The sequence below is a fragment of the Labrus mixtus genome, chromosome 7 (assembly GCF_963584025.1).
Source record: "Labrus mixtus chromosome 7, fLabMix1.1, whole genome shotgun sequence".
In the NCBI taxonomy this organism is placed as follows: Eukaryota; Metazoa; Chordata; class Actinopteri; order Labriformes; family Labridae; genus Labrus; species Labrus mixtus.
In genome coordinates, this window is record NC_083618.1 from 4,434,391 (window position 1) to 4,447,248 (window position 12,858).

Below are 12,858 nucleotides of genomic sequence, written 5' to 3' on the forward strand. Positions count from 1 at the left end.
TGTGTGTGTGTGTGTGTGTGTGTGTGTGTGTGTGTATTTGGAAGGACAGTCTTGTTGTGGATCAAATCTCAGCTTGACAAGGCCAGTGGGATTTCTGGGTCACCTGAACAGAGACAGGCTCATATTTGCTTTTGCATTTTTTTTTTTTCTTTCATTCGTCTGGCATCCATCACTTGTGAATTACAGTGATCTAAAAATATATAATATGCACATACGCATGAATGACTCCCTGCACACAGTGTTCACACTCTCACATTCACACACTTCCACACACATGCGATGACACGGACACAGACATTTTTTCGCCCCGGGGGATACCAGAGAACCAGGTGTTATCTCACTCCCCTGTGACTCCCACATTCCTCCCCCAGAGCAATTAATGACACAGTGGAGTTGGAAACTGTGGCCCCAAAATGGCTGCCTATCTGGAATGGAGGTGTCACATCACCCTGACAACCAGGTCAAGCCCTTGGAGTATCATCAGTGTGTGCAACAAAGCCAAGGGTCAGAGTTTGGCTCACCTCGTGACCTCTCTGTGGAATTGATCTGTTGTAGGGGAAATAGGATTTTGGAGCTGCATGATTCAGACAGCAGACAGACTTTGAAGACGTGTTCCGTCTTGAATGATTGACCAGATGACTCATAAAATGGGACACAACAATAAGCTTTTATGGCCACAAAGGAGCTGCAGCAGAATTAGGTTAAATCTCTGTCATGTTCCTAGGCATTCAAGGATGTGTGTGGGAGCGTCAGCTCTGCGCCTAAAGCTGTATTTACATGTGAGTGTATGTGTGATGTTGTCAAGAATCTGGTGTTTGTCAAGGGGCTTGTGTTTTCCAGGCAGCGAGTCAGTCAGGGGAGAGGAGCTGTCAACTTGGCTGATCCGTGCAGCCGGCGCAGAAGCAGGGACGCCCACCCATGTCAAATGTCACAGCACTAATTTCTTTCCAATGCGGCCCAGGTATAACCGCAGGGGTGAGAGACAGACACACCTCACTGCTCCACTGAATCAGATAAACAGGAGAATTTGCAATTCACAAATGTACACCTCCAAAGCATCTTGTCATTATTGTTCTGATTATTAGGACTTTTCTGCAGCATATTTTGATTCTCTTACCAATTCTTGAGGGGGAAAATTGCTTTTCTGATCTATCTTGCACTGCAGTCTCAGTTAAATTTGGTTAAATTAGCTTTTTATGATTCCTGATAATTGGGTTATCAGGTAACTTGGGTTACGTTATGAATGTGTGTTGCAATTCTTCAAGGGTCTATACATGCCTGCTATTTTTTATCTAGTACACAATTTCATACTGTATGATCAACTGGGTGTTAAACTAAGTGAAGGCTGTCACACATGTTTGGTCCATAGATCTACTGGAAGAGTGTTTTACAAATTACTCTAATGGCTCGAATGCCTTATTGAACGCATTTGTGCCTTTGTTTGTTTTTGCCCAAGGGCAGATAATATGTGTCCTCTCATCCCAGTGTCAACAAACCACCACTGTAAGACTGTTCAAACCACACATGACCCAATAAAAAACATTTTGCCCAGGAAAATCTCCCAATTACCAGCTGTTTGTATGGGCTTCTGCGTATTTGTGTGTCCTTCCTTATTAATGCCTTAATAAACAAATTATACAGTGTGTAAACTAGAGGATAATCTTTGCATGTAATGAATATGAAAATCCACATGAAGAAAAATCCTCATGTCACACAGATGCAGCTTATGCAGGAACGCGGTGTACTTTTTTTTTTAAACAGCATGAACACATTTTAATTCACTGCACTAATTTTGGTCAAGGCACATCCTTTCCAATCTCCAACAAATTAATGGTAATCAAGTAAAAGGGGACCTTCCTGCCCTCCCGCGTCCCTCTAAACTTTCCAAGCATTTAGTCATGCCCCTGCCGTTTCCTCATTCCTGTGCGCTCTTCCCCCTAAATTACTGGGAGGTGATGTACAGCCCGGGTGTCCCAAGGCTATGGGAGATTTAGAACTCCGTCCCATATGAAGGAGAGGTGAGAAAAGACATTACTATGCAGAATAGGTAATATTGAAAACGCCAGAGCTCTTTATTGTGCCCCATGCAGATTATCAATCTATTTGTGTAACTTGGCTACCCAGAATTTCATTTCCCTTTTCATTTATTTGCCTTGCTGCAACCGTTTACAGTGCTGAAACTGAAAATTGGAGGCATGACGAGAAAAGGGGAGCAATATTCCAAGGGCAAAATAGGCTCTCTTCTGCTGTGTGATTGAAAAGGTTTATTTAGGGTGGGGGGATGGAGTGAAGGAGCTCACATATGGCCATCTATGCCTTGTCCATGCCGTTTTTTTTGTTTATTTATTTATTTTTTATCTTAAGTGTTATTGAGAATTTAGGGAGACATCTTGCCCTATAAAAGAGCAACACTTGTCAGTTTTGCCCTATATTAAATTCAGCACCATGGACAGAGGCGTGTGTGTGGTTGCATTGCCTAGCATTTGGTTTCAGCACCATGGACAGAGGCATATCTGTCAAAACCCTCTGTTTTAGGCACCTGTGACTGCGGGCTAGTCATTGGTAGGCTGTAAATATATATTTATATCTTTATATTATATATTATATCTTTAAATATATCAGTTTAAAAAATCTGGTATCATTCTACATTTGGAAACTACATCACTGGTCATTGTTGATGTTAACATTATATCCAACGGTTTTGTTGGGGTGGGGGGTGTGGGGGGCCTGCAGAGCTTAGGGTAACAGAGAATAAATGTGATAATGTTTGTCAGTTTTTGAATTGCTCTCAGTGTGCCTGTGCAGTTGGCACAAATGATTGCAGAAGCTGCAGTCATATTTGAGTATACCCAAACGGATTGATATAAGTGCCGTTTGGGGAGCCCAAAGACACACAGTTACACGTCTTGCTCGTTAATTGCGTATTATTCTCATCAGTTCAATGGGCTCAGTCACTTCGGGCGACTGTGAAAACTCTTCTGTGTGGCTCTCAGGTAGGCTGTGTGACGAGACAGACCGTGAGGGAACCATCGTGGAGCCATACCTTACATAATCATCACGGCAGTACCCACTGAACATAATTACGATGATTTGTGCCCTCCCATTTCACCCTTGTATTAAAAAATATTGCTGGAGGTAAGTCAGGCGTGAGCACAGGCGAGGCTGTCGTGGTGAATGGAGTGTGGCCCCGGGGGGGAAAGCTTGTAGAGCAGAGCACAGTGTCACGCCAAAGAAAGCCAAGTCCCCACCACCACCACCACCACCACCAACCCCCCACACCCCACTGGGGCCCGGTCATGCCGTGAGAACGGGATGACATTACCGGGCCATTTAGCTGGCGGAAGAGCAGGGAGAGGTGAGAGAGGCGCAGAGTGTGTCGCTTTTGTTATTTAATGGTTGGCTAATGTCTGGGCGGAGGGGGGGATACCTCATAGCCAAAAATGAAAACAAATAGGTCAACATTATGAGCTCGGGATGTTGCTATAGTATGAGGCCTTGAGGCTGCAGACACTGAAGCAGAACTGGAGAACACTAGCAGCTCATTTTGCTCATCATTTGGGAATGATTGGATGCCTTTTGGCCTGTTTACCCAACACTTCAACCTTTGGTTTAATATGAATATAAAATATTGTCATATTGTGGAGCTATATTGCTTTCATTATAGCAACTACTTTTAGCAAAGGCCAAACACTCAGCATGGTCATGAAGACATATGTACTGTATGTTGTGTGACTGTGGACCTATAAAGAAGTGTATGCATATTTATTCATCATATGATGTTATTAACTTGCCTGTCTACCTTTCTGTAATGTAATCACAGGCTGAGACACTATAGAAGGTAAGACGTGCTTTAATGTGTGTTTAATGTCACTGATTCATTTTGAACATGCTACTCAGCTGGCTATTTAAAAGGCCTTTATCAGAGTAGATTTCAACAGGAAAATCAGCACTCTCTATTTACTCATCGCCATGACCTCTGGTATAATAGTTGTCCTATGGGGATAGAGTTAAACAACATGAAGTGACTCCCAAGTGGATAAACTGGGAAGCTACTGGTCTTAATTGGGGGATGTCATGCCTGTGCTCAGTTTGATTATCTGATCTCATATCCAAAAGAAGCCACTTTCATCATAGACTTTGCCCATTCTTGCAGTAAATGTTAAAAACTGCTGTCATTCCACTCATTTCTAGGTTGCTAATAGTGGAGCCTTAAAATCTTGCATATGAGGAACAAAACAAACTCTATACTGTCAAATAATTTAGATCATTCTGTCCTGGAGCGAAAATGCAATATGTTGAACCGTAGAAAGCAGTAATTACTTTCTTTTCTTTACACAATTAATGAAGAATGCTCTTTCACTTTCTGTTATGTACCTTCCACTCTGAATTTAATATCAACACCCAGCTCCCTCGCTCATATTAAGATTTTAATAAATGAAATGCTGTTAGATAATCTGACCAGGCTCTCTAAATTTCATTAAAACAGATTATTTGATACCAATAGTTCCAGAGGAAGTTCTGAAAGGTTTTTTAGGAGACTGAATAATATTGGATGTCCTTCCAAAATATCAAACCTTTTTTCATTGGAGAAGGTTTAAAGTCGTTTTTTTTTTTTTTGGTGCATTTTGTATGTGGTTATTGGATATTTTATTTTTTTCATCTGCTCATCACCTGATGGAACCCAAAGAGTTGCAGACATCCCTGCGTGGTGATTTCTATGTGTCATATCAATTCATCCAACTCTTCCCCCCCCCCCCCCCTTCGATGTGCCCCCTCTCTACGCCACTCGGCGGTGCTCACAGACTTCCCCTTTCTGGAAATCAAACCATCCGATCCAATGGACTTTGGGAATGGCGGTGGAAGCTCATAAGAATAATTCGTGTCACCAGTTAAAAGAAAAAAGAAAATCGTGTTTATTCTTAAAAACAATGAGCGATCGGAACCGTCAGATGAATAGTCTTCATCAGTGTGTTTTAGTTACGCCTTTGGGAGCGATTCAGCACCACGGAGCTGTCCGCGGTGCTGAAGACGTGATACAGCGACTCACTGCTAGTGCAATGATGCTGACATCCACCGTGAGGAAAGCTGAAAGAGTACATGAAATGGGTTTTAAGCACAAAATCAAACCTCATAAGAACGACAGCCAGCTTGTCAATCACAATCCAACCGCAGTCGATGCACAATTTTCGTGAAATCAAAACAAGTAAGGGGTAAATAGATAATTCATCACATGTATATTATCACAGTTAATAATGATAGTTTATATGTCAGTCAGGAATAAATAAATACTTGATGTCGTATAGGTGTAGTCATTTGCTCTGAGTAGGCGCACAAAGGAGCGTATTCTCTATATTTCTCTATTTATAGACCCTCTCCCCTCGCTGGAATGTACCACTCTCTCGTCACGTAAGAAAACAGGGGGGCAGAGAACTCTTGGTTTGACATATGCGTAATTTTTTACAGCGCCCGTGTATCCAAACCTCCCCACAGCTCTGGCAGGGGTTGAGCCGGTCCTGTCCGTTTAAACCGAGAAGACACCCATACCGACTCCTCAATGCAAAAAAATAAAAGGGTGCCAAGAAGCTGGGACGAGGGAACGTGGGTGTAAATAGACAGTGAACGCTCTTGGTCTCTCTTTCTCTCCCCCTCTCTCTCTCTCTTCTCTCTCCCTCCCCCTTATCTCCTTCTCTCTGTCTCTCTTTTATAAAATCAATGAACGAGTTATTGGGTAGGACATAAATATAAGGAATCAAAGCCTCAACTGGGACCAACGGCATCGCGCGCTTTTGATATGCGTCTTCGCCAAATGCTACATGTGTTTTCACATCAGTGTAAATATTGGCTTTGATAAGACGGCAGCGGAATCAGCTCTGGTACAGCGCGGTCTCGGAGCCAAATTTTGACCAAGACTTCAACCAGCTTTTTTTAAATTGTTTTTTTTTTTCAACGTAAAAGCGATTTTCCACCATCGCCATCTATAGCTGCTGTCCTACCCATCCCAACTCAGCGGCCGGTCCGAAGATGGCAACTTTAACCAATGGGCAGGTGGACGGCACGGTGCACGGTGTCGGGGTGGTCTCCGCCAGCACGAACGGGCTCGTGAACGGATTAAGCCACAACCACAGCCCGGTGGGCTGCCCGGCCACCATCCCCATGAAGGACCACGATGCTATAAAACTCTTCATCGGTCAGATCCCCCGCAACCTGGATGAGAAGGACCTCCGGCCACTCTTCGAGGAGTTCGGCAAGATCTACGAGCTCACTGTGCTGAAGGACCGCTTCACAGGCATGCACAAAGGTAGGTGATGCCCAAATTTACTGAGACAAATATTTGTGTTTGTCATTGTTAAATCCATCACACATAGCTGAGAGCCAGGACCCTAAATCATGCAAGATTTGGTGCGTAAAACTGCGCGATTCTTGACCTCATCGTGCATTTTTTTTGTAAGAAATACTGACTTTATGCATATAGTTTTCAAGATTTGTGGTAAAACAAAAAATGAAGGTATATTCATCCTTTGTAAACCTGTCAGTGCCTCTCCTATTCTACGCATCTCGATTTTCTACCTTCTTGGGCAAACAAATCCAAGCATGAGAGTGTCACGAATCGGGAGTCACGACGGCGGAATTTTATGTAGGGTGATATTAGGAGGAGCAATGTTCCTACTGGGCAGTGTGAGATGGGAGTGTTCACACACAGAGACACGCACGCACACTCACACACACACACACACACACACACGCGCGCGCACGCACGCACGCACGCACACGCGCGCGCACGCACGCACACACACACACACACACACACACACACACACACACACACACACATACACACACACACACACACACACATACACACACACACACACACACACACACACACACACACACATCTAGTCCGGGCGGCGGTTGTAAACGTGCTTTCATTCACCACAGTGCTAAATCCAGGCCATTAACCTCACGTTTCACGTTGCAATAGCAGGGAGGCTGAGTTTGATTGCCCGCAGCATTGTCCAGTCTGTTGCCCGTAACTCTCCCACTGTGTGTGTGTGTGTGTGCGTGTGTGTGTGTGTGTGCGCGCGCGCGCGTGTGTGTGTGTGTGTGTGCTTTTTTTTTTTTTGGGTGGGGGGGGCGGGCGCTGAGATGGGCGTATACGCGTGCACGTGTGTATGCACGTGTACAACACAGGAGGCGTGGGCCTGCACTTCAGTGTTTTTAAGCTTATTAGCTTTTTAAGTTTTCGTGTTTTGTTAATATAAGATAGCAATCTTGAAATTGTAACTGAAAGCCAAATCAAAAACAAAACTTGAATTATAATTATTTTTGAACTGATTATTTACTTTTTTTTAACCATGTGTGCAGTTTATAACAAAAAGTATATATTTTATAAACTGTTTTCACAGTATGTTCTTTTTCTAACAGCGACTATGTCATTTCATTCTTCAATGCCTTTGGTTTAACAACGGTACATGGCCTTAACGACAATCCTTGTATTTTTTGGTGCAACAGTCAGTATTTTATTCTCTTCTCTCCAGGGAAGGGTCATTCTCTGCAAATCACCCTGCAATGAGAGATCACTAATTGATCTGCTATACCTGCAGGACATCTCCCAGGGGAGCAGAGCACATTAAGAATGATCTTTCACTTTTTGAAAGGCCCCCTTCTTTTTGTTGTAAACAATGTGTGACATGCGCCATGTGTCAGTAAATGATGATGATATACAAATAATTCCAGAGGGCGGAGACTGTCTGCGGGCATGTGGGAAACCAAAGAGGTGGAGAAGGGTAGAGAGAGAAATGGGGGAAGGGGAGGGGGGGTATCTTTTATTAATAGCCCAGCTGTAGTAGCGACTCCCTGTTGGACAGTTAATCACCAGTGGCCCCAGAACTAAAGGCCCGGCTCGCCAGCTGATTCTAAGAACTGTCTCCTCACCGCGATATACGGCCCTGCTCCCCGGGCCGGGCCCCCGCTTTCATTAGCGAGCCCCCGCTGAGCTCATATTTTAACTAGCTAGAGGCACTTGCTACTCCCCGGCTCACCAGCTCACTGGCTCCCTGCAAGCTGCTGGAAGGCTGCGTTCCCTCCATAGATTCCTAACACTTTCCTCAGGATTCCTTAGAAGATCTTAAAAATTAGCAGTAAAGGAACCATTGTTAACTAATAACAGACATATGTGACAGACTTTGCCTTTATTTTGGTATTTTTTCATATATGGCTTACTAATCCAACCAATACCTAAAAAAAAATTAACATTCATTTGTCCTATTTTGCTGATTTAAACCATAATTTACATTTTGTACAAACTACTCCTTCATGGGTCCTTTTTACCTCAGCACCTTCATGCTGTATGCATTTTTTAGACTCCTGCCATGGAGTAGAGCCAAACCGAGGGCATAATGACCCTTTAAGGTGTGAAATACTTCATCAAAGTAAAGTCTGCAGAACTGCCCACTAGCAAACTCCTCTTCGTTTCCTTTCTTCTATCTTTTTTTCTTCTTCTTCTTCTTTCACCCTGCTTGATACACTTTGTTACTTGCTTTCCCTCTTCCCCCTTTTGTCTTCACTTCATGTACCTCCGCTGACATGTTGCCTCTCCTGTGACAGTGCCTCATGTTGGATAATGGCTGTGGTAGTACAAAGTCTCAGCTTGAATAGGAGATTGTAGATGATCACCCGCGGTTTTTGCCTTAACAATTTTGTCCTATTTCAGCTTGTCAAATAGCAAATGCTTGGTAACTGTCACCACTAACAATGTAACACCTCATCTGAGGATACTGCTGTGCTTGTTTCATTTCACAGAAAAAGAGACATGGCACTATTACAAAGAAGTAAGTATGGATAATACAGAGCTTTGTCTGCAGGTAATAAAAGGCCATTTGGTTTTGCTGCACATCAACAAGCCAAAAGAAGCAGCCCTTGCTATGATAATGCTACCTCTATAGAAAGAGACCCCTATTATAGCTATTGTCAGCCATGCCTGCGATACTATTGCCATAACCCTCCCCATAATGACTCCATGTATCACTCGTAATCTAGTCTTTAGGATTCTGTCCCCTTGGAATGGAGGGGTGGAAGGGAGTATGGAGGAGGAGGGGACGGAGGTCTGCAGAGGCTGGGAGCGGGTGCGCGGACACCAGTGCAGGCCTACATTCTCCCAATGATTTTATTTCTCTCCCCTCTGCGACCGAGCCATGCTAATAGAGGCCATTTATAATGGTCACCGGCTGCTGCTGCTGTTGGTGCTTCTGCTGCTGCTACCGAGCTGAACGGTGCTGAGAGGCACGGCTAGCACAAAGAGCCAGCCCTCTTTCTCTGTCCCTTCCCTCTGCCAATGCAGCATGGGAGGTGGGGGATCTATTCAAGAAAAGCAGGTGTGGATAGGATGGCTTGCCCTATTCATCTGCCCAATTTTTGTGTGATAATCACCAGGCCAATTGAGCCGTGATGATATGGGGGAATGACATTTAATAACTGAAGGTTTTATCTATTGTTCACTGCTGTCACATCTTCAGGCAGTATTGTGTTCTAGCCCAAACCTTTATTATCTACCTCTTTGTTTTGTTTTGTTTTCCGGGAAATGCAAATGCAAGTATAAATTTGGTTAACTGCTGTTGTTTGTTTGGTGTTGATCTAGTGTAAGTAATATTTCTGTCCGTGGCCAAACTATATGTTAAATGTTATGTTGAAGACAGTTAACAGTAGCCGCAGATCCAGAGGGATGCTAATCATTGAAGCAGATGTTTTAACTTCATTTAGATATGGTCCAAATAGTCTTTTTTTTCCGATTTGAAAACAAATGTCAAAGGTCATATTCAGCATATCTGCATCACTAACTCACCATGTTAGCAAATCTTGTATGATAATGATTATACTTTAAACGATATGTGATTTAATAAAATAACTTGTAAAAATGGCTGTGTGATAACCTTTAAATATATAAATAATGGAAATCAAACAAGTGGGAATATGACAAACATAGTCATCTTTTTCTATCTACTTATGCTGCAAAAGCGTGATGCCACAGTTGGGTGCTGTAATCTGTGCAGGTCATAAAGGGAGTAATGTTTTGCCACTGAAAGCCTATAGTTTTGATATGTCAGCCCTTTTAACTGAACGTGTCCGGGGAACAGGATCAGAATAGATCATCAGTCTCATGATTTTTGGTGAGGCGGGGAAAGCATGATGCCAGCAACATGAAAGACCCACGCTGTTTTTTATTGCAGACGATTAGGTGTTACAGGTTGCCATTAGAGGAGTACCGTTGGACTATGAACAAAGAGAGAAAGAAGTGTGTGTGTGTGTGTGTGTGTGTGTGCGTGCGTGCGTGCGTGCGTGCGTGCGTGCGTGCGTGCTTGCATGCTTGCGTGTGTGTGTGTCCTGCAGGTTTGCGTCGATGCAGCATGTGTTTCGGCCGAAAAATTTCACTCTCGTTGCATCATCCTCTCTGTGGGATCGTCCTCTCTCCTCCTCTAGCGTTTGGTTTGTGATGAGTGTGTGTGTGTGTGCATCTCTGAATGAGTGCGCATGTATGTTTATGTACCTCCTTTCTCCTCCCCGGCCCAGAATCCTCCACTCAGCTCAGCTCTGAATGCACGCTCAGGCCCCACATTGTGCCCCCATTTCTATAAAGACGTATCACCATCAAATTGGAGTGTTTTGTCAGGGAGACAGGCAACATGTGTCACAAAGGAGGTTGCGTCTTATCAAAGTTCCCTAGAACTCCAGAACCCCCACCCCACCCACCTGACGCCACTGGCACCACCCCTTGTCCTGGCAGAGACCAGAACTGCCAAGCAACAAGAGGGAAACAAGAGGAGGAGCCAGAGAAGGGAGTACAGTGAGCCTAATTTGTCAGGAGAGCCGTTGTCAAGGCGGTGCTGCCTCTGTTGTCCGTTATTATTGGAAGGGACTGTCAGAGGGGGGACGGCTGATGGCCGAGCAGGGAGCCAGTTAGTCACAGTGAGAGATGACCGCACCGAGCCTAAAGGAGGAAGTGCTCATGGAGCTCCTGCGGGGATTAGCATGCTAACTGCAGGTTTGGAGTCATGGGGCCTGTCATGGAGGCGGGGCCCTCTGGCTCCTCTGACCTCAGCGCTGCTCTCATTAAAACGACTGACCTTTACATACAGACAGAGGGAGGTAATGTAAAGGGATGGCTGGACCTTCATGTTCATCTCATTACAACTACTTAAGGAATGAATGAAACACGCTGATATTTATTCAGAACAAATTGCAAATGTGTTCAAACATATGCAAAAAAGTAAAATATCTCTTCAACGTATGTACCTTTAACAACATTTGCAGGGACTATACATAAAAATAAGAATTAAACCAGAATATTGGCATTGATGGAGAATGCATTCAGAGTTTAATTTTGTACTGTAAAAACTGTCTAGTCAGCATAGTTCAGTCCGTTAGTGTTTAGTTAATGGTACGTCATGGCTCACTGTGGGCTGCAGTGCTGACCTGTGGAGATGCAACAACAACCGTGAAGATTTGTGGCCATCACGGCAGGTCAGAGAGGCTGCTGATGTCAACAATTTTTAGATAGATAGATAGATAGAGATAGATAGATAGATAGATAGATAGATAGATAGATAGATAGATAGATAGATAGAGAGATAGATAGATAGATAGAGAGATAGATAGATAGAGAGATAGAGAGATAGATAGATAGATAGATGCTTTCTAAACAAACACTCCTCAGTGAGGTCAATATTTTCTCTTTTACTGGCTGTTGCATCAGCCAAGTATTATTGTTCTATTGTGATACATTTTTAAAAACTTGAAGCATTAGGGCTCTTGTTTTTTTTTTTAGCTCCTCTTAATATCACTTTTCAGACCCCCTCCTAATCCTAAACGATTCAACCACCAGCGTCCAGTTCTGCATAACTTTGGAAATGTTGCATTGTCTGTCATGCTGTGTTGATGCTGTTTTGGAGTTTCGCTTTTTTTTTTTTTCTCCTGATGATTTCAGAGCTAATAATAGAGCTTCCTGTGGGGAAGTGCCCTGCTTTTTTTAAATAAACCTTTTAGAAGTGATTTTTTTTAATTCACTTGTTTTTAAATATGTAGGAAATGGATGATGAAAGTGAAGTGAGTTTTCTTAATGCTGCTTCCTTAACACGGCCTGTCACAGCGCCTGCAAATTAACTTCATGTGCTTTCTGTCCTTTTGTTAGTCAACTACTTTCACACATAACTTTTACAATTCCCTGCACCTTTTTATCTGTGTCTTTGCAATTGCACAGACACTCTGCTCTGTATGTATTTGTTCAGTGTAAAAGGCTTAAGCACTGTTTCCTTTGTCCACATGTCGAGAGATTATGAATCTCTGTGTGTGAACTTTGAAAACGGCTGTTTTTTTCTGCATGTAGGATTAGAGCTGCTGGTTTTATTGAGCTTTACACAGCCAAGAGGCCCTATGATAGAGAATATTATAATATCCATGACTAATATCTGTATGTATACAGTAAATGTGTGTTTGTACATGTGTGTGCCTGCATTTTATCTAAGCATTTCTAGTGTGTACATCTCCCTATGTGCATATGTTTTTGATATTTACATATACAGTATGTGCTAGTGTGAGTGTGAGTGCGGGTACGGGTGTGGGATGTTGCTGCAAAAGTGCTACATGTGCAACATATCAGCCCTAACACCTGCTACAGTTTTACTTCCCAGTAACGTTTTAATGTTTAAATGTAATTTTTATATTTCAGTCCCAATCCTGACATGAACCCTCAATGTGAAAATGACTTCAACTGCATCTCTCCTCTTTCCATACATATATCAGCATGACACAGCAGGAAGTTGAAACATAGAATCATGGCTAACTGTGGCTAATTAAGGCATATCA

At 43.2% G+C, this 12,858-nt stretch overlaps 1 protein-coding gene across 16 annotated transcripts in view; it reads left to right on the forward strand.

Moving 5' to 3' along the window:
- The first annotated feature begins 5,566 nt into the window (after positions 1–5,566).
- celf4 (CUGBP, Elav-like family member 4) overlaps positions 5,567–12,858 on the forward strand; it is a 78,775-nt gene continuing 71,483 nt past the window's right edge. For all 16 annotated transcript variants that reach the window (XM_061042201.1, XM_061042204.1, XM_061042208.1 and 13 more), the window contains exon 1: positions 5,567–6,298. In XM_061042201.1, coding sequence (XP_060898184.1) covers positions 6,022–6,298 — 277 coding nt within the window. In that variant the 5' untranslated portion in view covers positions 5,567–6,021. The remainder of the gene's footprint in view (positions 6,299–12,858) is intronic.